The following is a 24278-nucleotide window of genomic DNA, read 5'->3' as shown; positions in this document are numbered from 1 at the left end:
GTTTTTATTTCTTCTTCAGTTGCTAGCGATAGTTCATAACTTCGAATTACTCCTTTCGAAGTGTTTAGTGTTTTATGGGGAAAGACTTTGCACTTGTACTCATGGAAATTCTTCATTTTGAGTAGAGATTGAGCATCTCTAAGATTGGTTATCTCAACTAGTAGATTTCCATCTTTTGTTTTTTTGATCATTTTTGGTTTACTTTTTGTGGATAATGTCTTTTTTATTAGGAAAGGTGATAAATTTCCAATTTTTTTATTTTCGATTAATTCAATAACCAAGAATCGTGGGAAGTTTCCTTCGTCTATAGTTGGAACGGTTTTTCTAGTTTTGAATTTTTGTTCTTGTTGATTGACCCTTGCCACCGCCTTCTAGCACTTACTTGGTTTGCCTATTTTTTGTAGTGGGGGAAGAAAAATTAAAAAAAAAAAATACAAATATAAAAAAGAAAAGATGGGAGTACCTTTAAGTTTCGTTCTTTGTTGTGGTAGTTGGTACTTTGGGTGTAAGTGCTAGAGTTTGGCGTGACTGGCCGATTGGTTGGATCGGGCCTCTCCGACCGCCCGTCTAGTCGAAGTAAGGGCCAAAGTAATGTGTTGCAGTGTCTAGACTTTTATGCATCCAGGTCTAGGTTAGCTCAATCTCCAGGATCACGTCCTAAGGCATTACGGGTAGCAACTCACAGCTAACTGATTGCACCATTGAGGGATTTTTACCCTCTGCAGGGGGGCTGTCAGCTTATTCTAGTTCCCTACCAACAGGGGAAAAAAAAGGAGGGGGACGGGGTTGGTAAGTAGGGAAGGAAAGGAGAGGGGAAAGGGTTGTTTTTGTTTTTGCAGAACATAATTAAGTTTTACAAAAGAGAATAGAAAACAAAAACAGAACATCAATGTAGGTGCATTTCGTCTCAGAAAGCCAATAGACAGCCTGATCTGGTAGCACCAGCGGGCAGACTAGTATAATCGTGAGGAAGTAAGAGGGCAAATATGCTAGGGCATGTCAGAACTGACCGATTGGTCAGATCAGACCTTTCCAACCACCCATCTCACCCAAGTAAAGGTAATAGTAGTGTGTTGCAGGACCATAATCCACTAAGCTACCAGGATCATGTGTCAAGGCATCATGAGTTACCAGTCATTGCCCCATTGAGAGGATTTTACTCTCTGCAGGTGGACACTTGGCTTATTCTAGTGTCCTACTGAGCAAAAAAAGAAGGGAGCAAGATAGGTAACCTTTTTTCTTTTGCTTTGCAGAACATGAGTTTTGCAAAGGGGAAAGAAAAAAAAAAACAAAAACAAAAAAAAACAATAACATTAACGTTTAGTGCATTTTATCAGGAAGCCAGTACCGTCAGACAGCCTGATCTGGTAGTACACCAATTTTCACTGGCCTAAAAAATAGTCTTCTACTAGTCCAATGGTTCTTATATTGCACAGTCCTCTTAGTTATTAGACAAAAATAGAATAATGTTATGGTTAAAGAAGATGAGATTTCAGGTATAGATAAAATTGGAATTTTCCCTACTGTGAAAGAGAGAAACATAATGGTGATAGCAAAAGAGAGAAGTACAGTGACAGACAGAAAAAGCTACAGAGTGAGAATTTTTTAAGTAGTTTATTGTGCTTTATTAATTTCCTTTTTTAGTCATAATTCCAAGCTTAGGATAAAAAAACATTTGTAAAGAAAAGGCAAACAAAAATGTCAGATGAAATTGTTTAATAATGAATGAAAAATGACAATACAATCCTGCTGCACACAAAGCTGAATGCAGAATGCTTTGCTCAGGTGATTTTGATTTTTCTTCCACATTTTTTTATGATAAAATTTTTGGTGATTGCATTTAAAAATCTTGTTCTTCAGCCAAATCATAACGTCGGAATCTATCCAGATTGTAAAATCCTGCTTTCACAACTCTTCCTCCGAAATATCGCCCATTTATATCAACAACAGCTGAAATACAAAGATGATTTGTTGTCAGATGAAAACTAAGAATTTGAAAGAAAAACAAAAATTTCAGATTAAAGATTTCTTTTCAGATAAGCAAAGGCCATATACAATTTGCATTCATACATACATGCGTATACAATTTGCATTCATACATACATGCGTATACAATTTGCATTCATACATACATGCGTATACAATTTGCATTCATACATACATGCGTATACAATTTGCATTTATATATACATATTGTGATTGGAATTCATAGCAGGGTCACAGTGCATCAATAGTCAGCCCCACCCCCCACACACTTTGTTTAAACTACTGGACAGCTAGCCGATCCCCCACTTCATCTACACTCACAAGCAATGTATGTGAACATATCCATTGTTCAAAGACAATGAAAACCTACCCATCTTACTCTCTCCCTTTCTTATGCTCTCTCGCTTCAAAAGTAAAAGGAAGCAATGTCAAATATAGCGACAAAGAGGGCCAAGACCACCAAGTGGTTAATTTAAAAAAGGCAGAAATGAAACAGTTTTAGTGTAAAAAGCAAAAACTTTGAATGTCCAAAAGTTTCTCAAAAATAATCCTACGCATAGTTGGTGCTTAGAACAGATGCCCAATCTTTAGTGTGAATCAGTATACTGTGATGCACAGAGATGAATGAAAATAAAAGGGACGACTATATAGTTTTCTTGCACTGTGAAAGAATCAAAATGGACATATTTGTTTCAATCTAAGATATGGCAAGGATTATGAAATCGCCTGACAACTTGATTTATTTGTTCGAACTATGGAAATCAAAATTGTGAAACATGTTTTCTTTCAATTCAGGATATGGTGAAGGATTATGAAATCGTCATAATACAATTTGATACATTGGTCTACATCATGAAGACAGGATAAAAAAGAAAGCAACTTGCAGATTATGCCAAGCAACTGTAGGATTCACAAAAAGTTTATTGTGAATCCTTAATACACTGCCTAAACACTGGGAATAATTTGCTGCAAACTAAGATGAACAATTAAGTAAATACCAGTATAAAATGAAAACAAAATAGAAAAGAGGAGAAAGTTGGGAAATAAAGGAAAGAAAAGATTGAACAATATATGGACCATAACATCATCTTCTGATCATTTGGAAATCATCAGGATTATATGCATATTATTTTTGTTTGATATTTTATTTTCTGATCATCGATTGCTTCACCCAAGTATTTTACCTTTTCTTTTATCATCACTCAGACTTTGTAATGACATTCACGCATATGTTTCTTTTCTTTTGAGTTGCTTGTTCGCTTCTTATAATATTGTAATTTTATTTATTTTCCTTGATCCAGAAAGTTGTTTTACAGAAGGTTCATAAAGATTAAAACCCTTGTTGTAATAAAATCATAAATATAAATCTGTGTTTAACCATGTGTTTTGTTATTCTTGCCATCCATATCCATCAGTCGGGGATATAATAAGGAGAGTTCATATTAAACCAGACAATGTGTCATAATGGTTGTAAATCCCACAGTTGATATTTTTTTTATTTTTTTTATTCATGTGTTGCGAGCAATGTAGAAAGAATTGTCAAAGCTCAAATTCAAAGATTCTGTACAAGAAACTACTCACGATTATAGTCTCTCCCTACTCATAACAATATATATATAATTTGCAAACAATTTTCATGAAGATGATGTTTAAGAAAGCAAAAAAAAATTCATAAAGTCTCAAGATCATTAACCAAAGAAGCATAACCACATTTTCAAATAATGAAAAATTATGTTCGAAAATATTTTCAATTTACAAAACATTGAATGTCAAATGTTCCCTACTTCATTTCCAACCAGTCGAAAATAATAAACTGAAAAAAATAATCGCATTTGCTTTTTGTAAATTTTGAGCAGGGATTATTTTACAAAAAAACTTAAGCAGTAAATTGGATGGCTCCTAAATGTTGAACAGTAACTTTTCTCAAGTTGATTTTATGATTTGCTGTTCAAAGCTAAAGACCTTTGATAAAAATTAAAGACTTTAAATATAAACAAAATTCAGTTCAAAAAATGAATAAGAAAACCTGATCATACCTTTGGTGGCAGATTCAACTCTTTCAAATTCTACAAATATTCTCACAGCTTCTTCATCACAAACGCCTGGTATCTGTAAATATTAAAATATACACGATGACAATATATATATATAAATATATATAAAACTTTCTGCTGATTAGAATAAGTTTTGATTTAAAAAAGAAAAATGTTATGTGATAAGTCATTGTAAATGTGATTTTTATTTGACATTTATTGACATGATCTATATGACTTGACATTTATCGACATGATCTATATTATTTAATATTCATCGACATGATCTATATAATTTGACATTTATCGACATGATCTATATTATTTAACATTTATCAACATGATCTATATTATTTAACATTTATTGACATGATCTATATTATTTAACATTTATTGACATGATCTATATTATTTGACATTTATTGACATGATCTATATTATTTGACATTTATCGACATGATCTATATTATTTGACATTTATCAACATGATCTATATTATTTAACATTTATTGACATGATCTATATTATTTGACATTTATTGACATGATCTATATTATTTAACATTCATCAACATGATCTATATTATTTGACATTTATCGACATGATCTATATTATTTGACATTTATTGACATGATCTATATTATTTGACATTTATCGACATGATCTATATGACTTGACATTTATTGACATGATCTATATGACTTGACATTTATTGACATGATCTATATGACTTGGCATTTATCGACATAATCTATATTATTTAACATTCATCGACATGATCTATATTATTTGACATTTATCGACATGATCTATATTATTTAACCTTTATCAACATGATCTATATTATTTGACATTTATTGACATGATCTATATTATTTGACATTTATCAACATGATCTATATTATTTGACATTTATCAACATGATCTATATTATTTGCTTAATTGTTTCAATTAAAGACATCTGACTAATTATTAACAAAGGAATTATAATTTTGGGGCCTCCTTCTGTTTTGAGAAACAAATTCCTGAAAGAATGTCTGATGAGAATATTTTAATGACAAAATCCCCCAATAACACTTCTAATATATCAGTGCTCAAGTCTAATTAATCTAAGATGACCAGGAGTAATACTAGAATAAACATAAGGGTTTCGACTGGTGTATTCCTTTTCCTTCTTCATGTGCAAACTGTCAGAGTTGAAATTCAGATCAGATAATTTTATCTGTTCCTCTAAGCCACAATGATGGCTTCAAGCAGAAAAAGTATGATTTAAGATAAATGTTCTAAGTTTAATTTCTTGTTACAAATTTAGTTGAAAATAATGAATAGCATCATTTTCCTTGCTATTAACAAAAATTCCTTAAAAGGGAGTTTGCTCTTGAGCAATCTTTGAATTTATTCTTTTCGAAGTAAATGAATACTAATTTACTAAAATATTTCAGCTATCATAAAGAAAAGTAACATCGCTAATATGATAATTCAACTGATATATCTAGGCACTGCCAAAAATGGCCGAAAAATCAAGTTGCTGTTGTTTTTTAAAACGAAATTACATTTATTAAAATCCATTATTTCTGAGTAACTTTTTTTTTTCCAGAAAGATAAAACCCTGAATTTTATCATATAGAAAGGAGAATAATGTAAAACTTTTTCTACTATTTTTAATTAAATTTTAAATGTTAAATTTTCCCCAAAAGTTAACAACTGGCGTTTTTTGTTTTGCACAAAAAACGTATATAAATAGTTAAAAAAAAAAGAAGGTTTTTGAAAGAATTAATTTGTTTATTTCTTGTCTAACTAAGATTTAGGGTGATTTTCTATGAGAATATGCAAGAATATTATAATATAAGTACCTGGATTTTAAATAATTCCACTTATTCATATAGGCAACCAGTTACTTCGAGTCGATTTGATTACTGTTTACATTTGTACTTGATAAAAAGCAAACTACGGAAGACCAAAAAGCCAAAAAAAAAAACTTATTTTTCAGTGACGAAAATTTCAATATATTATCAACGCTGAGGCTGGCCAGTACCAGATGGGTGACCATTTGTATGAGTTTGGTTTTTAATGTGTATGTGTGTGGGGGCCAGGCTCTCCAAAATGGGGAGGGGGGCAATTTAAAGCAGAATAAAAAAAGTTATTTTAGCATGTTTGGTCCACCATAGTCGAAAGGTGGCAAACATTTCCAAACTTGATCGAAAAAATAATGATATTTTTAACACAAAGGGCACAATATTTATCGAATTTTTTTTTTTGTATCGATTCTTCAAAGCATGCCCTGTTTAATAATGGTCATGCATTATTCGGCTCGCTAAAAAGAAATTGTTAATATATTTATCAAAAATTTTAAAATGGCTTTTTTCATGTAAATATTAAAAAAACTTTTTTTTTGTTTTGCTTAACTTAAATTAATTATTTTACTTAACATATTCACCGAATTTCACACTTCAAAACTCAAAAGCGGGATAATTAAACACAATCGAAGTTCTGATATTCAGACATCAAAATAAGGTATGCAAACAAGATTTTTTTTATTTTTTAAATCTATAATCCCGTCCCTTACAACAACATAATATGTTTTGTTCAGTTTCAGATGATTATTTTAAGCATATTTGGAACCCCCTCAAAACGGGGGGGGGGGGGTTGTAAGCAAAAAAAAATCTATACATAAATATTGTTTATGAAAAATAAGTACACTGTTATAAAGTTCATTCTTCTCTTAATCGCTGAAAATTTCGTATTGATTGGATAATTGCCTGATTTTTGGTAGATTTTTAAATAGACGGTCCGTCAAAAAGTACTTACCTGTCCCCCCCCCAGTTTTGGCAGTACCTAGATATATCACATGTTCAAAATCATTGCAGAAGCAAATGAAATTATTAACAACTAATATTATATTTAGAAGTAAAAATAATATTAACAACTAATATTATATATAGAAGTAAAAATATTTGTCCTTTAGTGTACAGAGATTACTTTAACAAGGACTAGAATCTCGTGTGTGTAAATATCAATAAAAGTGCCGATATGAAAAAATCTGAAAACTTATTGAAGACACCTTGTATATTAATTCTAACAATATACAAGATTCTAGTCCTTGTTAAAGTAATCTCTTTCAGCTGCAATGCACTTGTACAATTCCAACAACTTCTGGAAAGCTCCATGGAAGTCCTCTTGTGTGAGCATGCCAATAACCTTCATCACAGCCTCTTTCATATCTTCAATCATCTCATAACAATAGCCTCTAAAGTTTTCCTTGAGCTTAGGGAATAACCAAAAGTCACAGGGATCAAGGTTGGGATTAGGGGGGGGCATAAGAAACTGTCTTGATGCTTATCTTGGTCAAATATTCTGTAACAAGGATGAAGTTATGGATTGGTGCATTGTCCGCATGGAAACGTCACTGACCCGATTTGAAGAGTGCTGGCCTCTTTCGACATAATCGCTTCCTGAACTCCCTTAAAACCTTAACACAGTATACCTTGTTGACTGTCCAGTTAGGAATCCATTGCAAGTCAATCATGCCTGTGCTGTCAAAAAAAGGGATCATAAGTTTCTGGGTGGATTTGCTTTGTTTGGCCTTCTTGGGTCTGAGAGAGCCAGCATGCTTCCACCAGGAACTATCTTTTGGTCTCTGGGTTATAGCAGTTTTCATCGCAAGTCAGAAGAACATCAAGACGTGCGGGATCTGAATTGATCAGCTCGACCATCTCTCTGTTGTCATAACATCTTTCTTTCTGATTCCTCTGAGCAGCTATGGGATAAACGTTGCGCAAATCTTACGCATCTTCAGTTCCTTGCAAATAATTGTGTGTACAGTTCCCACACTGACATCAAACTGTTCACTTATTATCTCTATGGACACACAACGGTCCTTTTCCATGAAATTCTTTATTTGGCCAATCAACTCTGGTGTCCTGACTTCCTTACTCCTCCAACACCTCTCATCATCCCTCACAAACTTCTTACTTTCCTTGAATCTCTTATACCACTCAAAAACTGATGTTCAATTCATGCAAGATGGTCCAAAAACAGTCTGAAGCATTCCATACTTTTCTGTGGCATTTTTTTTCCCCAAGTTTAAAGCAGAATTTTATTGCATATCATTCTTCTAAAGTATCCTCATGTTCAGATTAAATTTTAAAAATTCACCAGCTGTGACAATCAGGCTTTAGTAGGGTGTATTCCAATTCCTGCTGTAGCTGTTCATTTAAACCTGAAATCATTAAAATTAGTCATCTCATAACACCCCCACCCCCGACCAAACACATATACCCAAAAACACCCGGGTACCCACCGATTTTTTAAATTTTAATATCGAAACAGGCTTATTTAAGCCATTTTTCACATGTTTTTATTTTTCAGAAGTTTAACGTTCGTTTTTCTGTTTTCTTTTTTGTTTTTGTTTTTTCGATTTTTACATTTAACATTGTTCGTTTGCCTTACGTTAGTTTTTTTTGTGTTTTTTTTTCGATGTTTTGATACCCCCCCCCACCGCCTAGGTACCTCCCACTTTATTTTTCAAATGAGTTTTAACGTTTGTTTTTCTGTTTTCTTTTTTTCGCTTATTCTTAAGTTTTCATTAACAACCACACACACCTCAAACACTCGGGCAACGCCGGGTACTACCCCGCTAGTCTATAATATAAATATAACCTGTTTGTATAAATGTATGTATGTATGTCTGCATAAAACTTTCAACAGAGGTGCTAGATTTTCATAAGATCAGAATAGTTTTGAAGCTTGACCCTTTGGACAACAAATATCGAACAATTGGCTGAAAACATTAATTCCTTCACCCTCAACTGCATACTTTTCTACAGGGAGGGGTTGATTTTTTCGCCGATATTTTTGAAAGTCATTCCCTCTTTTCAATTGACTAGCCTTAATTTAAACCTTCGCCACTTCTGGTTTGGCGATGGACATAACAGCAAAGACATCACGTTTTTTATTTCACATTCTTTTCCTCCTTCGTGGTACGGGTTTGAACCTGCCTGCCTACTACCACTGTCAACACACACCTCCAAACATTCGTGCAATGCCGGGCATCCAGACTAGTCTAATATATAAAAGGCAAAATTGGCATGAGCGTTTGTGTATGTCTGCTAAAAAATTTTTAAATTGGGGTTCTCACATCAGATTCTGCAAGAAGTTTTTGCATACTTCCCAGATTGTAATATCTTGAATTCGCAAACGGACATTCTTTCTTTCAAATCCTGATCCGAAAGGCAAGAAATGCTTTGCTGCTTTATTGAACAGTTTTGCTGTATACGAAAAAGCCAAATGAACACCCGAGACGATGTAATTTATTTTATATATGTCTTTTTAATTATACTTAATTTTTCTTTAATAAATAGGTGGGTTTTTTTGTACCAATGTGGACATTTTTTTTATTTGGGGACAAATAAATTTTATCACTGCCTGCCGTCACGTGACCTCACTAAAAGGATCTTTTGGTCTCACCACGACAGGCCGTGATCTCGCATAATGTAAACAGAATGTGTTTACAATAAATGGATTTAATCACGTGATTATTGATAATGTATCCATGTGATTGAAATTTAATTTAAATTAACCACATGTGGTCGCTTTCCTCTCAAATATTCATCGAAAAATGGTAGGTACGGGCAAAATGAATGCCGATGCTCAAAATGTATAAACATTTTGATGCCTCCCTTTACTTAAAAATTCACCAAAAATCAGGAAATTAACCAATTTTAATGAAATTTTAGTATTTATCAAATAATGATCACAAAATATAATGAATTAATTATTTTTATTTAAATCTTAGTGAAAATGTATTATTTTGTTTAAACAAAAAATACCTTTACTAAAATTATGGTTTCCAGTAGTAAATAAAAACGCAAGAATTTATTTTTGCTTTTTTTATATAAATAAAGCATGGTAATTTGTAACAATAAAAAAAATAAAAGAATTTTTACAGGAACATTACGAAAAAAGTCCTTAAAGTCCGTATTAATGAATTCGATATAACTCAAAGAAAAATGAATTTCTCAAACTACCGATATTACCATTGAATTAAGCATTGTTTATTTAATATTTTCACACAAAAAAAATATAATAGCAAAAATATTTCTACTTTTTTTTTTTATATGCAAGATTTTAATAATTTCCTTGCTCGCAAGAAAGTGAAACTTTCGGTGTAACATTATTTTTATATAATACTGGCCAATAATTTAAAAAAAAAAAATTTTAAAACAGGAACATAGAAAAATAATTAAATTAAAAAATGGTAAAATTTATACAAACATTTACAATAGAAATGTACGGATGCTCGTCTGGGTAAAGTTAAACAAAAAAAAAAGAAACCCAGCACTCCTCCTTCTTTTAATTACATGACGTCATTCTCAGACATCTTTTCGACTGTCTCAGATCTTGGGCCTCTGTATATTCCGTATTTCCAAAAGTATGGTTTGTTGTACTTATGCGAACGGCAAAAACACTTGGTTGTGGGGCTAATTCAGCTATTTTTAGCACAAGCAAGATATTTTTTTTTTATTTAATTCAATATCTTACGCCTTTACTAATTATCTTTAAAATAGACCCAGAAAACTAATATTTATCTCTAAAAGGATTTTTACAATGAATTTATTTAACCTCAAAATTTAGCTGAATTGGTAAGCTCACCGTGAAAACATTTTTCATAACTTTTTTTTTTCACGTGTACAAATATTTTTTTCCTTTGGAAAATTAAGTTTAGTCCTTAATCTTTCAAATACAATAAAAAAGTTGTTGGAAACCTACAAAAAAATTATGATAAATCGGCTTTCAAAACTAGGTCCCCCTATTTTTATTTGTTTATTTTTGCCCGTACCTAAAAAATGGATATTAGCAGCAAATCGACCATTGTTGATCACCTTTTTACAGGAAATTAAAGATTCAATTAGATTCCTATTTCAGTCACCTAAATTATTTAGTGCGAAATGAGTTTAGGAATTTATATCCAAACCTAAATATTTTTACTTAAAAAAAAATTAACATTAATATACTAATTTAGGTAAAATTTGCATAGAATGCTCTGCTTTACTGTTGTTGTAGAAATGGAATGGTAATTTAAATTTTGTTCCCTTTTAAATTCGGTACATTACATCCAACTCATCATTCACATTCAACATGTCAACTTTTATAAGTTTTCGGGTATGCTGACAAGGTTAGGGGTGTCTATTCCGAAAGCCGTTCTTAACATGGGTAGATTGGAGTGTTTATTCGTTGTACATGTACCCGACAACCTATAAATGTCGACATTTCCAATATGAACGGTAAGTTGGACTTATGTCAAAAGTAACAAAGATATACCAAAATGACTTTTTTTTTTTAAAATGGAATTATTTCCTTTTCATTAATAACTTTTTTTTTTTTAATATTTTGTTCTTTATATATATAAAGTACAATTGTTGAATGTTATTCTTTTGATTATATTCGTTTGGAGGGGGGGGGTACAATTAAAAAAAGATTAAAATGGAGCAAAATTTAAGGTTCCGTTCCGTTTTTACAACAACCGTAAAACAGCGCATACTCAGCAAGTTTTATCGTAAGTTATAAACATCTAGATCTACTTACATTATATTAGAAACCGAGCGACCCATAAAAATCTGGTAGTTGAATGTCAAATCTGCTTAAAATATTGAAAAAAAAAAAAGAAAAGAAAAAGAAAAAATAGAACCTCTCCCAAACATACTAGCAATAATTTGGTTTCGTCCTTCCCTTGAGTGTTTCCAATAACGGGGATTGATTTACTAGGATTTGTATTAGAAACTGAGCACTTATTAAAATTATTTAATTGTTGAATTTTTTGTATTTTGGTTAAATTTGTTAGTTTGCAATCGCTGATAGCCCACTCAAAAAATTTAACAAAAGACGAAATTAAAAAGAATGGTACTAATGCAGAATTTGACCCCTCCCCCCACCAGATTCCAATTATGGTTACTGTCCGATCGGCAATCAACGGATTCAACCGAGCATTGTTCAAATGTTGAAACACTAAATCAACTTTTTATGTATTTTTTTGCATAATTAATTAATTAATGCTGGGAGTATTTTTTCTGAAACACTCAAGGGAAGGACGAAACCAAATTATTGCTAGTATGTTTGGGAGAGGTTCTATTTTTTCTTTTTCTTTTCTTTTTTTTTTTTACCATCTGTTGACAAAAAACAATTTGTACATTCTTTTGAAAAAAAAATAAATAAATAAATAAAACTTTTCTCTACTTTCACCTAACTATTTACACTGTTCATATAAAGCACTCATCTGTATAATAAAAATTCTGTTTTCAAAAAGAAACGTTTACTGCCAACTTTCTTTGAAAAAAATAATTGCAAGTTTTCTTGAAAAAAAAACAAAAAAACTTTCACCTAACAATTTATGGTAAAAAATTAATCATTTTTGGGGAGAAAAAAAAACTTTTATTGATAAAAAAAATTGCAAAAAATAATAAAAGTAAATAAACAATACAAAATGCAATTTTTCTTGAGAAATGTACCCATTTTAACAAACTGAGCCACAGCAACGCGTGGCCGGGTACAGCTAGTATATATATATATATATATATATATATATATATATACACGAGGGCCATGCAATAAGTAATGCCCCTGACCCACTTCCCATAGTAGTAGAGCAATGAAACTTGGCACAGTTATTAGTCTTTTGCTACATAGGAACCACCCAGAGTTATGCATTTCTCCCATCGTTTGATGCAGCTCTGGAGACCGTTTTTGTAGAACACCCCAGGTTGGTCCTCCAACCACGACATGACTTCAGAAATCAAGACTGCCTCATCTGGGAAATGCTTTCGTTTCAAAAACAACTTCATGGCTGGGAAGAGGTGAAAGTCAGAGGGTGCAAGGTCAGGAGATTAGGGAGGAATGGGAAGGATTTCATAACCACATGCCCGTGCTTCTGATCTGGCGACATGCAAGTTGTGGACCGGAGAGTTGTCCTGCAGGAGGAGGGTACCTTTGCTGATCTTGCCCCGCCTCTTGATTTTGATAACTTCCCTTAATTTCCTCAAAAGTGAAGCATAATGGGCTCCTGTAATTGTGGTACCCTTTGCCAGGAAATCTGTCATCACTACTCCGTCCTGATCCCAGAAGACTGTGAGCATGACCTTGCCAGCGGAGGGCTGCATCCTTGCCTTCTTTGGAGGTGGTAAGTCCAAGTGCTTCCTCTGCATTGACTGGGCTTTGGTCTCTGGATCATAGTGATGGACCCAGGTTTTAGCCTGTGTAATCAATCTTTTGAAAAACTTTGACTCATCTTCTTGGCACATCTCCAAATTCATCCTTGAGCCATCAACGCGTTCTCGCTTCTGGAATGGTGTGAGCAACTTGGGAATCCATCTGGCAGACACCTTATGCATATGCAAATGGTCATGAATGATAGTTTCCACAGACCCTGTACTAATCTTGACATCTTGGGCTATTTGGCGAATAGTAATGCGCTGATCTTCCAAAATGGCAGCCTCAACTTGACGGACAGATGCCTCATCAATGGCAGAAGGGGGGGGCGACCAGGTCTGGGAGCTTTTTCCACAGACTTCCGGCCATGTTTGAATTCACGATGCCAGCGTTTTACAAGGTTATATGATGGGGCATTATCACCATAAGTTTCTTTCATTTCATCAAAAGTCTCCTGTGGTGTGCATCCTTTCAAAAAACCGGATCACTGCTCAACATTCAACAGGCTCGATTTCACACCTGACTCAGTTCAAACACCTATAAAACAGAAACCACAATTATTTCAGAGCTGTAATTTGCACATAACCCGTAGAGATATAAATCATTGCACATGCAAAATTTCAGCTAGATCAGACAACTGGAAGTGGGTCAGGGGCATTACTTATTGCACCCCCGTCATATATATATTCTTGTGATTCTGTCATCTTTTGGAATTATTTGATAATCCTTGTTATTTCATAATCAAAATGATTAATAAAGTAACAATATCAAACATCATAATGTTCAGTGCTGGACAAGGCACACACTGCTACTTAATTTGACACTCATAATAGTTAAATCAGTAGTAAGTACATTTTTCCTATGCCCATCAAAATAAAACTTATATAATGGATTTACAATGAAATTTACTTTCAAATGGTATTTCAATATTTTTGTTGTAATTTGTATATTCAAAGAAAGTGCTACTTAAATCCGACTATTAACGATGACACCTATCAGCATAGTATGCCCACTAGTCGTAGATCACTGTTTGCAAATAAGTGGTAGGGGTGTGTTCACATAACTACTCAAAGCAAAAGTTGTACCTGTTGATAACGTTTCTAGTTGTTTTAGCTAATCAGAGAAAAAAATTGTCTTTACTACGGAATTTGTACACAACACGTGCGTCTTTCCAGTTAGAATATCTCAAAGTTGACGCTTTGTAATACAATGATAAGTCAAGATAGAAACTGTGTTCAAACACTACTTAATAGCGAATCGTTTCTTTTGTCCTAAAATTTGAAAAGAATTGGATAAAAACATTTTATGCTAGAGTTGTTAGAAATAGTGAAAAGCGCATATGAACATGAGAATTTTTATGTGTCGTGGCGTACACACAAAAAATTTTTATGTGTCGTGGCGTACACACAAAAAATTTTTATGTGTCGTGGCGTACACACAAAAAATCGGCAAACACATGTTCATCAACTTATGAACATAGAGTATTCATTTTAGTTTGTTATTATTTAGAAAACAAGTTTTAAACTATGGACAGGAAAAGAATCTTTTTTTAAAAAGAGAAATTATGTGAAAAAGAATAACTGACAATGAACATTGTTTTTTGTTGTTCTTCTTGGTTTTTAAGTTGCAAATAAAACATTTCAAAGTTAACGTTTTGTAATACAAAGATAATATAGAAACTGTTCAAATGCTATTTAATAACGAATATAATAATTTTTGTTTGTCCTAAAATTTGAAAAGAATTGTATAAAATCTTTCTGTGCACGAGTCGATAGAAGTGGCAAAACATGAGAATTTTTGTGTGCTGAGACGCATACAAAAACATCTGTAAATAAAATGTTCATGACTCACGAACATAAAGTATTCATTTTATTTCTGTTATTTAGAAAACATAAGTTTTTAATTATGGAAAAGCAAAAGAATAACCAACAATGACTGTGCTTTTAAATGAGTTAAAACACACAAACCACTTATCCAGTTAAGTAAAAGAATAACTTTTATTGGATTTGTTTTACAATCCACAGAGGTATGAAAAAGTGGCAAAAAACAAATATATAACAAATAAATGTTACTCTTCTACTTACCTCGATAAATTTTTGGTGTTATAAATGTTCATTCTATTCAAAAAACAAGTAGTGTCGAGCGTTACATGAGAACAAGAAAAAAATGGCTGTGATGTCTCTTGAAGTCTCGACAATGACTTAAAAATAAAACTTATACAAAACAGTGGTAGAAACTCACCTGATTATTGTCACGATAACTTGAAATCATTAAAAATGAAATTTAATTATCCTAATTAGTTTAATGAACTTTAAAATATATTTTGTAATCTGTACAAAATTTCCTTTCATTTGATATGCTACAAACCATATTTTGTTAATTTCTTTGAATCGTGTTATTGATAGCCATCTTGGATTTCCTGGTTGCCATATTGGATTTTTCACATGGTAATGATGACAAATGATAATGTTCATCAGAATAATATTTTGCATGATGATAAAGTCTTACCTCCCATTTTTTAAACTGTTTTTATGATGCTTCTACTTGAAACTGTTGAAACGAAACTTAATTATGCTAATTAGTTTAATGTACTTGAAAACATAATTCTGATCTGTACAAAATTTCCTTTAATTTGATTTGCTACAAGCCATATTTTGTAAATAATTTCTTTGAATCATGTCATTTACAATTTCTCGGTCCCCATCACAGATTTTCCATGATGTTATAATGGCAAATAATATCCATCAGAATAATACTTCCTATAATGATAAAACCTTACTTAACATTTTCCTTAGCTGTTTTTATTATGTTTCTACTTAAAGCCATTAAAATGAAACTGGAATATGCTAATTAGTATGCTAATTAGTCCATGTTACCAAGTGAGATGGTCATAAATAACACCAACTGAACCTTCATGGTATTATATGTTTAAAATTTCATCATAATATCTTAAAAATATCTGAAGATACAGTCGTTTTTTTTTTAAGATGTGTTAGTCTGTAAATTGTGCAAATTTCTTACCATTTTTAGTCACAAGCTTACATGCATTTGAGTAGGACTGACTTAAGGCAAAATGTCCAGTGAAGCACACATTTTTTGATACTTTGAATGGTCATAACTCCAGTTCTAATGCGCCGATTTTAAAAAACTAAAGATATAATTTCTTTGTTTTTTATGCTCTTTTCAATAATGCTTGATTTGATTTTATTCGATCTAAAGAGAAAAATAGTGTGGTATTGCTAAATAAAGATTCCAAATATATCATAAGCACTTTCTATTTGTCCATGAATTATATTTAGGTGTCTTTAAAACTGAATAAATATATATATTTTTTATTTTATAACCTCAAGTATTAACTCATTTCATTACAAGTGTGTCCGCAGACAGAGGAATTCACTGTCAGCTTCTTCAGATAGTAAGAGTCAAAATGGAAGGGAGGAAACTATGATTTTTTGGGGACACGTGTGAATATTAAGAAAATGAGGGAAAATTAGAGAAAAACATAATTATATAAAAAATAATTAGATAAAAAAAGAGGAGAGAAAGGAAAAGAAGGAAAGAAAGAAGAATACATTTGTGTCATGGACAGAATCAGTTGAATTAAGAAAGTGACGGGTGTAGGGTTATGTATTTGAAATGAATTAAACATGTCAACAAAGTAGATGTTGTTTGGGTTGGGAGGGGTTTATATAAAGTGAAAAGTTTTTTGGGGAGGTTATTCATAGCCGCAATGTTAACATACATCTAGTTGGTTGCATCTGTAAAAGTTTTGAGTAGGAAATTATATGGTAGACAGTTAACATGTGTCCAGTCAGTTACATTTAATATACATGCTATTATTTATATCGGGTTTGCGAGAATTGCATGATTTAAGTAAAGATTAAAAATAGTTAGAAAAAAATAGGGTTAATAATTAGGAAAAAATAAGAAAAAATTAAAAAGGATTTTGTTGGGTAAGTATTTGATGTGAAGTGGAGAGTTTCAAAGAATAAATGGGCTTAGAGGTACAGACAAAGACTAAAAAAAGAGTGGGGATATTAAACTAACTAAAAAAATTTTTTAATTTTAAAATGACAATATAAAATAGTGTAGAGTTTAATGGGAATTACATAACTATACAAACGATTAGAAATAGGGGTGTTTGGCTACAATACAGTACAAATAATTAGATATACAATGGTATAAAAGATGAGGAAGGTAGGAACAATTAATGATGGGTAAGTAAATGGTTGTAATATTTTCTTAGTCATAAGCTGAAATAGGTAGGATAATAATGTTAAAGCGTGTAGACTACCGAGTCATAAGAGGCTATTATATGGGATTTGCTGGGATAGCATGTAGGGAGTTGGGCAGTGAGATGTCTGCTTACATTAGACTTGAACTTTTGCATATCAATACAGTCAGAGAAGCAAGGGCCTGGGAAGGAATTCCAAAGTTTAGCAGTTTGAGAGAAGAAGCTTTCGAGTAGAAGACTTTACGGCATCTAGGGATCTCTAGGGTGTATGGGGTGAGATTCTGCTGCTTGTCTGGTTTGTTGGAAGTATTTACATCAAGAGGGAGGTACTAATGTTTTGAGTTTGTCCGAGCACTTACCATTAAAGTACTTGTAAAACAGGCACAAGGATGCCACATTTGATGATGGGACAGAGATTGGAGTTTGACTGATAGTGTGGGACCTATTAGGTTGGCGATTCTTTTTTTAACCCTATCTAGGAGAGAGAGACTAGTGGCAGATGCACCAGCCCAGATGTGTCAACAATATTCCATACATGGGCGAATAGCGGCTTTGAAGAAAAAAGGATACTCTCAGGTATGAGTAACCTTCTAGTACAGTAGAGAGAGTCCACCTTTCTCACAACAACACAAATTACCTCAATGTATTTGTTCCAAATCATGTTGTTTATGAAGGAATGTGTTGTCTAGGAGCTTGAGGGAAGTACTTTCACGTTGTGTATCATGACCTGTGGCAATCAGTGGTTGAGAGGGTTTCTTGTAATTAATAAAGGAAATAAACTTAGTCTTTGCGGCATTGAACGTTACCATCCAGTTTCATATGAGTTTATATATGAGTTCATTAGTTTTTCCTTGGAGTTTGTTATAGAGTGCCATGATATCAACAAATATACCCATCTCAGAGACAATTTTATCAGGAAGGTTATTTATCAATATCATGAATAATAATGCTCTGAAGATTGAAACTTTTGGCACACCCGCATTTATATCACGTTGTTCACACGTACAACCATCAAGGACAACCTAAGAAGAAACATAATACCATATGATTTAATTTTGATGAGAAGACCATCAAGCCAAACCCTGTCAGCTTTAGATATGTCTAGGGCTACTGACCTAGCCTTCCCTGCCTTATCCAGTGTGTAGTATATACATTTGAAAATTACAGTTAGGATATCTGTAGCAGAATGGGTTTGCCTAAGTCTATACTTTCAGTCAGAAAGAAGTTTATTATCTATGAGGTGATGAATTAGTGCTTGATTGATTAGGGACTCAAAGGTTTTGGTGAAGAGAAGGAAGAGGCTAATGGGACGATAATTTAGTGGGTCAGTTCTCTTGCCAGAATTTTTGAAAACTGGTACAACAGAAGCAATTTTCCAGCAGTCTAGAAAGCAAGATTCAATAAGGCATTTGTTGAAGAGTTTGGAGAACAATGGAGCAACTTCAGCAGAACATTTTTTTAATAGTATAGCAGGTATAAGATCAGGCCACATGCTTTCAAGGTGTCTAGGATTTTTATGGCATCATGAACAAGGGAAGGGGTGATTTTTCAGATCATCGAGTGTGGTTTCAGTCAGCAAAGGGAAATTTGGGAAGTGGTGCTTTTGTTGCCTTGAAACAGTTGTAAACAATGTTCTGAATTGCCTATTATTGCTTTTTTATCTACTGTAAGCAAACGTGGTACCCACTTTGAATACAGTTTTTCTCATAATCTCAATCTTAATGAAATATGCTTGAAAATGTTTGGAATAATTTTATAAGAATATTCAGGCAAAATGAATATGTTCAGCATCATTTGTCTTTGACTGCACTTAAAGTCAGCATACAACTTCTTAACTGTTATTTCTGATGAAATCAATTTTTTATTGTTTTGCTTGTGCAGTATTTTTCTAGTAATTTTCCAAGCAATGCTTCATCAACAAATTGTTTTAAAAATTTGCAACAGCATCTTCATTTAAATAAGTCTAAGTTGTAAACTAATAATCTGATTAGGCTCAAATTTTTATTCATGTAATTTGAAGATTAATACTTTATAAAATTATAAAACTTTTTTATCATTTATATGTGAGGTTTGGGACTTATTCAGTGATGTGTTATATCTACAGTCTTAAAAATGTTATATATGAAGAGTGCTCCAAAAGTAATGCCTCTTATTTTTATTCCGCCCAAATGAATCAGAGGGGATTGTAAAGTGCATTATTATTGTTAATGAAAGTTTCATCTCTGTTGCAGATACTGACGGTGTATGACTCTGAAAGCAACCTTTGTCATGGATGTGCATCAGAATAAGAGATGCATCATTGAATTCATCCAGTCAGAAAAAATTGAAAATTCACAGATGCCGGTAGAGTGTTTACGAAGCCAATGTACGCACAGTTAGAAGATGGATTCATCGATTTTAGAGTGACAATAAAGACGTCAACGACAAAGCGCGCTCCAGACTTTTACCACTGAGGCATCAAAAGAGGCTGGCAAAAGTGAATTAAAAATGGTGGTAACTATTTAGAAAAATAAATTATGGAGCACAAAAGGCAGCTCGTTTTTATGGTACCACTCTTGTCTTCATAGCTCTTCAACATTTTAGTTTGTGAGTTAAAAAGTATGAGGCCTAATTTTGGGAACAACCTTTGTACATATATAATGTATGTAGATTTTAATCAAATTCAAAAGGACAATTATTTGAGTAAATTTCAACCATTTTGAGGTTTCAGACAGAAAACTACAAAATTAAACTTTTTCTAAACTAGCTTCAGCTTTACTTTCACAAATTTCACCAAAGCCATTTGTTTTTGATTGTTTTAAATATTTCAAAGTCTTCACTAATGTTAGAAGTATTATGAATCTGTTCAGGAGTTTCTAGTCCACAATTTATAAAGAACAACAGTGCTTTTCAATATAAAATGATTCAACAGAGGTAATGTTGGAAATTATAGTTATAATCTATTACGAAATATAGTTAAACTATTAAAATATTCTCTTTCAATTCATGAATTTTTACAATTATGAGCAATAGATTCATGAATTTTCAGATTCTATGAAGAAAAAAAAAGGAAAAGGATCTATTCAACCTGTGAGGTTAGCAGTAGAAATGCTATTTCAAACATAAACATATTTCAATTTGAAAGAGCATCTAAAGAAAAATTCTTTTATATTTTTGTTAAATTTCCAAGTGACAAATAATACCAAAATGATTTTTCTTACCTCAAAGATAACACATTTGATGACTTTTCCATACTTGGCACATTCCTCCGCAGTTTCTGGTTCCAGATCATCATCCACTTCACCAGAACCAACCATATTCTATGAATTTCAAAATTACAAGAAAATGAAAGTGAGAAGGTAAATTTTTTTTTTTTTTTTTTTTTTTTACACAGTGATCACCACTTATCAAGGCCCGGAAGCCACTCAGGGATAAGGGTTATTGCAAGTACATTACGTTAGTGTGGAGATTTGATGAAGTGTTTACTTAAGGGGGCGGTTCATTAGGAATTTGTTAACATTGGACTTGAAGACATCCAAGTTGTAGTCCGGTGGGAAGCAGGCAGACGGAACAGAGTTCCACAGGCGTGCAGTTCTAAGAAAGAAGCTTTGTTCATAGAATCCACGTTTTGATTTAGGCACAGATATAGAGTGAGGGAAATTTTTCACAGTGGATTCAGCTAGACGGGTGTTTTTCGTGAAAGATTGGCAAGGGGGGACCAGAGATTGGAGTTCAGACGAACACTTGCCATGGAAATAACGATAAAACAAGGATAGGCTCGCAACGTTTCTTCTGTGGGAGAGAGGTTGCAGGGTAGAGAAAAGGGCATTCTCCACTAAGCCACGAAGTCTATTTTGTACTCTGTCAAGACAGGATAGGCTGTTTTTAGCAGCTCCTGCCCAGATATGGCAACAGTATTCCATCCTTGGACGTACTTGGCTTTTATATACATAGAGAATTGCATCAGTAGTGAGATATCTTCTGGAGCGGTAGAAGGATCCCACCATCTTTCCAGCCACCTTGGCACCAGACTCGATATACGTGTTCCATTTCAGATCAGGAGTAAAGGTCAAACCCAGAAGCTTGTCAAAACACGGGGCCTCACCCAGACGAGAGCCATCCATCACAATTGATGCCAGATGGGGATCAGAGCGTTGATGATGTAAGGATAGAAGTTTGGTTTTGGATGCATTAAAGGTAACCAGCCACATCTTCCCCCACTGAACCACGCGCTCGAGATCAGAGGAGAGAGAATCAGAGAGAACTTTGTCATTTACAGCCTTTGATGTGTTGCCGTAGATGGTCGTGTCATCAGCATAGATGTCAACGAATGATTTAAGTATGTGTTTAGGGAGGTCATTGATGTAGATCAGGAAGAGAGTTGGGCCCAGGATTGACCCGAGGGACTCCAGCATTTATATTGCAGGCCTCCGATTTTTGTCCATCTACCACTACTCTTATGAGCCTATCGGAGAGAAATGATTTAATGATTGAGAAAACATTTCCAGTTATACCGTAGCTGGAAATCTTGTGAAGTAGACCCTTATGCCATACCTTGTCGAAGGCCTTTGATATGTCAAGAGCAATTGCCCTAGAAAGGAAGCCTTTGTCAAGAGATTCACTAATCCTGTGGGATATAACCGTCAGCACATCTGCGGTAGATCTTGCAGAGCGGAAACCATATTGTGTGTCACTAAGAAGGTTATTCCTGCTGAGGTGGTTGACTATTTCTCTATTTAATATGGATTCCAGCAACTTACTTATAACACACAGGAGACTTATTGGTCTGTACTGAGAGGGAGATGACTTATCACCTGAATTCTTAAATACAGGGCAAACTGATGAGGTCTTCCAGGGAGTTGGAAAGCACTTCTCCTTAAGGCAGCGCTTAAATAGTTTCGTAAGTATGGGAGCAAGTTCTGGTTGAAGCTTTTTTAACACTATAATTTGGATGCCATCAGGGCCAGTTGCTTTACTGGAATCTAGGTTCTTGGTTAGCTTGGCGACCTCATGCACAGATATTTGTATGTTACCTAGCTTGTTCTGTGTTATAGGAGGAAATATGGGGAGTTGATGGCCTTCGTCGCATAGGGTAGAATTAGCTGCAAAGTTCTTTATAAATAGTTTGGCCTTGTCTGACACCGACGAGATGACCTCTGGTCCATTGATAATGGTTGGGATAGAACGCACACTTCTGTTCAGGATCCTATTTGTTATTTGCCAAAACTGGTGGGAACCAAGCCGCTGATCAGCTACCTTGGATTTAACAGACTGGGCATATAGCTCTCTTGCATTTTTTATTACTCTTTTACAGTGGTTGCTGGCAGTCCTGAAAGCAGCTTTAGTTTCATTGTATCTATTACGTTGGTAGCTATGGAAAAAGTGATTTTTGTGCGCGATAGCAGCAGCACATTCTGGGGAAAACCATGGCTGGCTGTTAGGTTTTTGTTGGAATTTTTTAGATGGTATGAATTGGTCTATGCCTACAATTAACCATTCGGTCAGATCTGATACTATAGAGGACACTTCCTTTTTAAACATGGAGTGCAGAGGTAAATCAGATATGAATGTACGGAAGCTATACCAGCCAGCCATAGAGTATCGGTATACAGTACAGTGGAGGGGTACGTCTGGGGGCTTCTTACATTTCGTTTTTATCTTAACTGATACGACGGAGTGGTCGGATGATCCTAGAGGAGAATGAACGGAACATGAACATAGCTCAGGGGAAGTTGAGAGAAAAAGGTCTAAGAGGCTTGCATATTGACCGGGTGTATCGGGCACACGGGTGGGGTCGCGAACAATCTGAGTGAGGTCATAAGCAATGGCAAAATCATGACAAAATCTCCCCTCATCATCTGTCTTATTTGAATGGGTCAGCCATTCCACATTATGGACGTTGAAGTCACCACAGATGTGGATGTTAGCCGAGGGATGTGAAGACAGTATGTGGTCTATTTTCTCAGATATGCTCTTAAAGATAGTAACTCCGCTGTTGTGGGGCCTATAGAGGGCAAATATAAATGCAGTGGTGTTAGCAAGTGCAACCCTGAAGCACATATAGGGTAAATTAGGATCTTCTCTAGAGATATCCCTGCCACACGGGAAGCCATCCTTAATGTAGGCACATATTCCATGCCCATGGCGATCTTAAATATTTGTATTTAAAATTATAAACATTCTAGAATTTTAAACTTAACTCTACCTTTTCACTTCTGACTCTAATTTCTTCATATTATTAAAGTTAATTCAAAACTCAAAAAATAAAGGAAAAGTAAGAATAAAATTCAAGAGTACATGACTTGATAAATGTTTATTTTACAACTTAATTTATATAATTTTGCATTTTGAAAAGAAAAACAAAATCTCAATCTTAATGAAATATGCTTGCAAATGTTTGGAATAATTTTATAAGAATTCAAGAAATTAAAAATTTTTTTGTCAAAACTTCCAATTGAAAACTAAGATATATTTTATCCTTAGAAAAATTGTCGATTTAAGGAATCTGTTTTGTAATTTTGTAAGTTTTATAAAAATTAGTTTTGGTCAAGTATCTTCATCTGCCATTTTGAAAGCTAGGAAATATGTGAATCTTAAATACAGTTGATGCATAATGGCCTGTATATCACAGTTACTTAGAAAGGAATAGTCAATTCTTTAAGAATCCAAATATAATAACTCATTCTTTTTTCAGCAAAAGGATTAGATATCACCAGTAAACATTTGTTGCAAAATGAACTGTTAACATATCACATGGTTTTCATAATACTCTCACAAACACATGAACTGCTACGATCGTTTTAAAGGTCTAGTATTGAAGAGGGATAAAGCTTTTCCTCCCCTCA

At 33.5% G+C, this 24278-nt stretch overlaps 1 protein-coding gene across 1 annotated transcript in view; it reads right to left on the bottom strand.

Annotated features, from left to right (window-relative positions):
- Positions 1-1701: 1701 nt before the first annotated feature.
- LOC145293827 (splicing factor 45-like) overlaps positions 1702-24278 on the bottom strand; it is a 269412-nt gene continuing 246835 nt past the window's right edge. The window contains exons 11-13 of the mRNA XM_080140477.1: positions 20655-20753; positions 4023-4095; positions 1702-1950 (exon numbers count right to left, since the gene is read on the bottom strand). Coding sequence (XP_079996603.1) covers positions 1841-1950; positions 4023-4095; positions 20655-20753 — 282 coding nt within the window. The 3' untranslated portion in view covers positions 1702-1840. The remainder of the gene's footprint in view (positions 1951-4022; positions 4096-20654; positions 20754-24278) is intronic.

Source organism: Euprymna scolopes, chromosome 15, assembly GCF_053919585.1.
Source record: "Euprymna scolopes isolate OS-2025 chromosome 15, ASM5391958v1, whole genome shotgun sequence".
NCBI classification, from domain to species: Eukaryota; Metazoa; Mollusca; class Cephalopoda; order Sepiida; family Sepiolidae; genus Euprymna; species Euprymna scolopes.
This window is presented reverse-complemented; position numbering and strand designations above follow the sequence as displayed.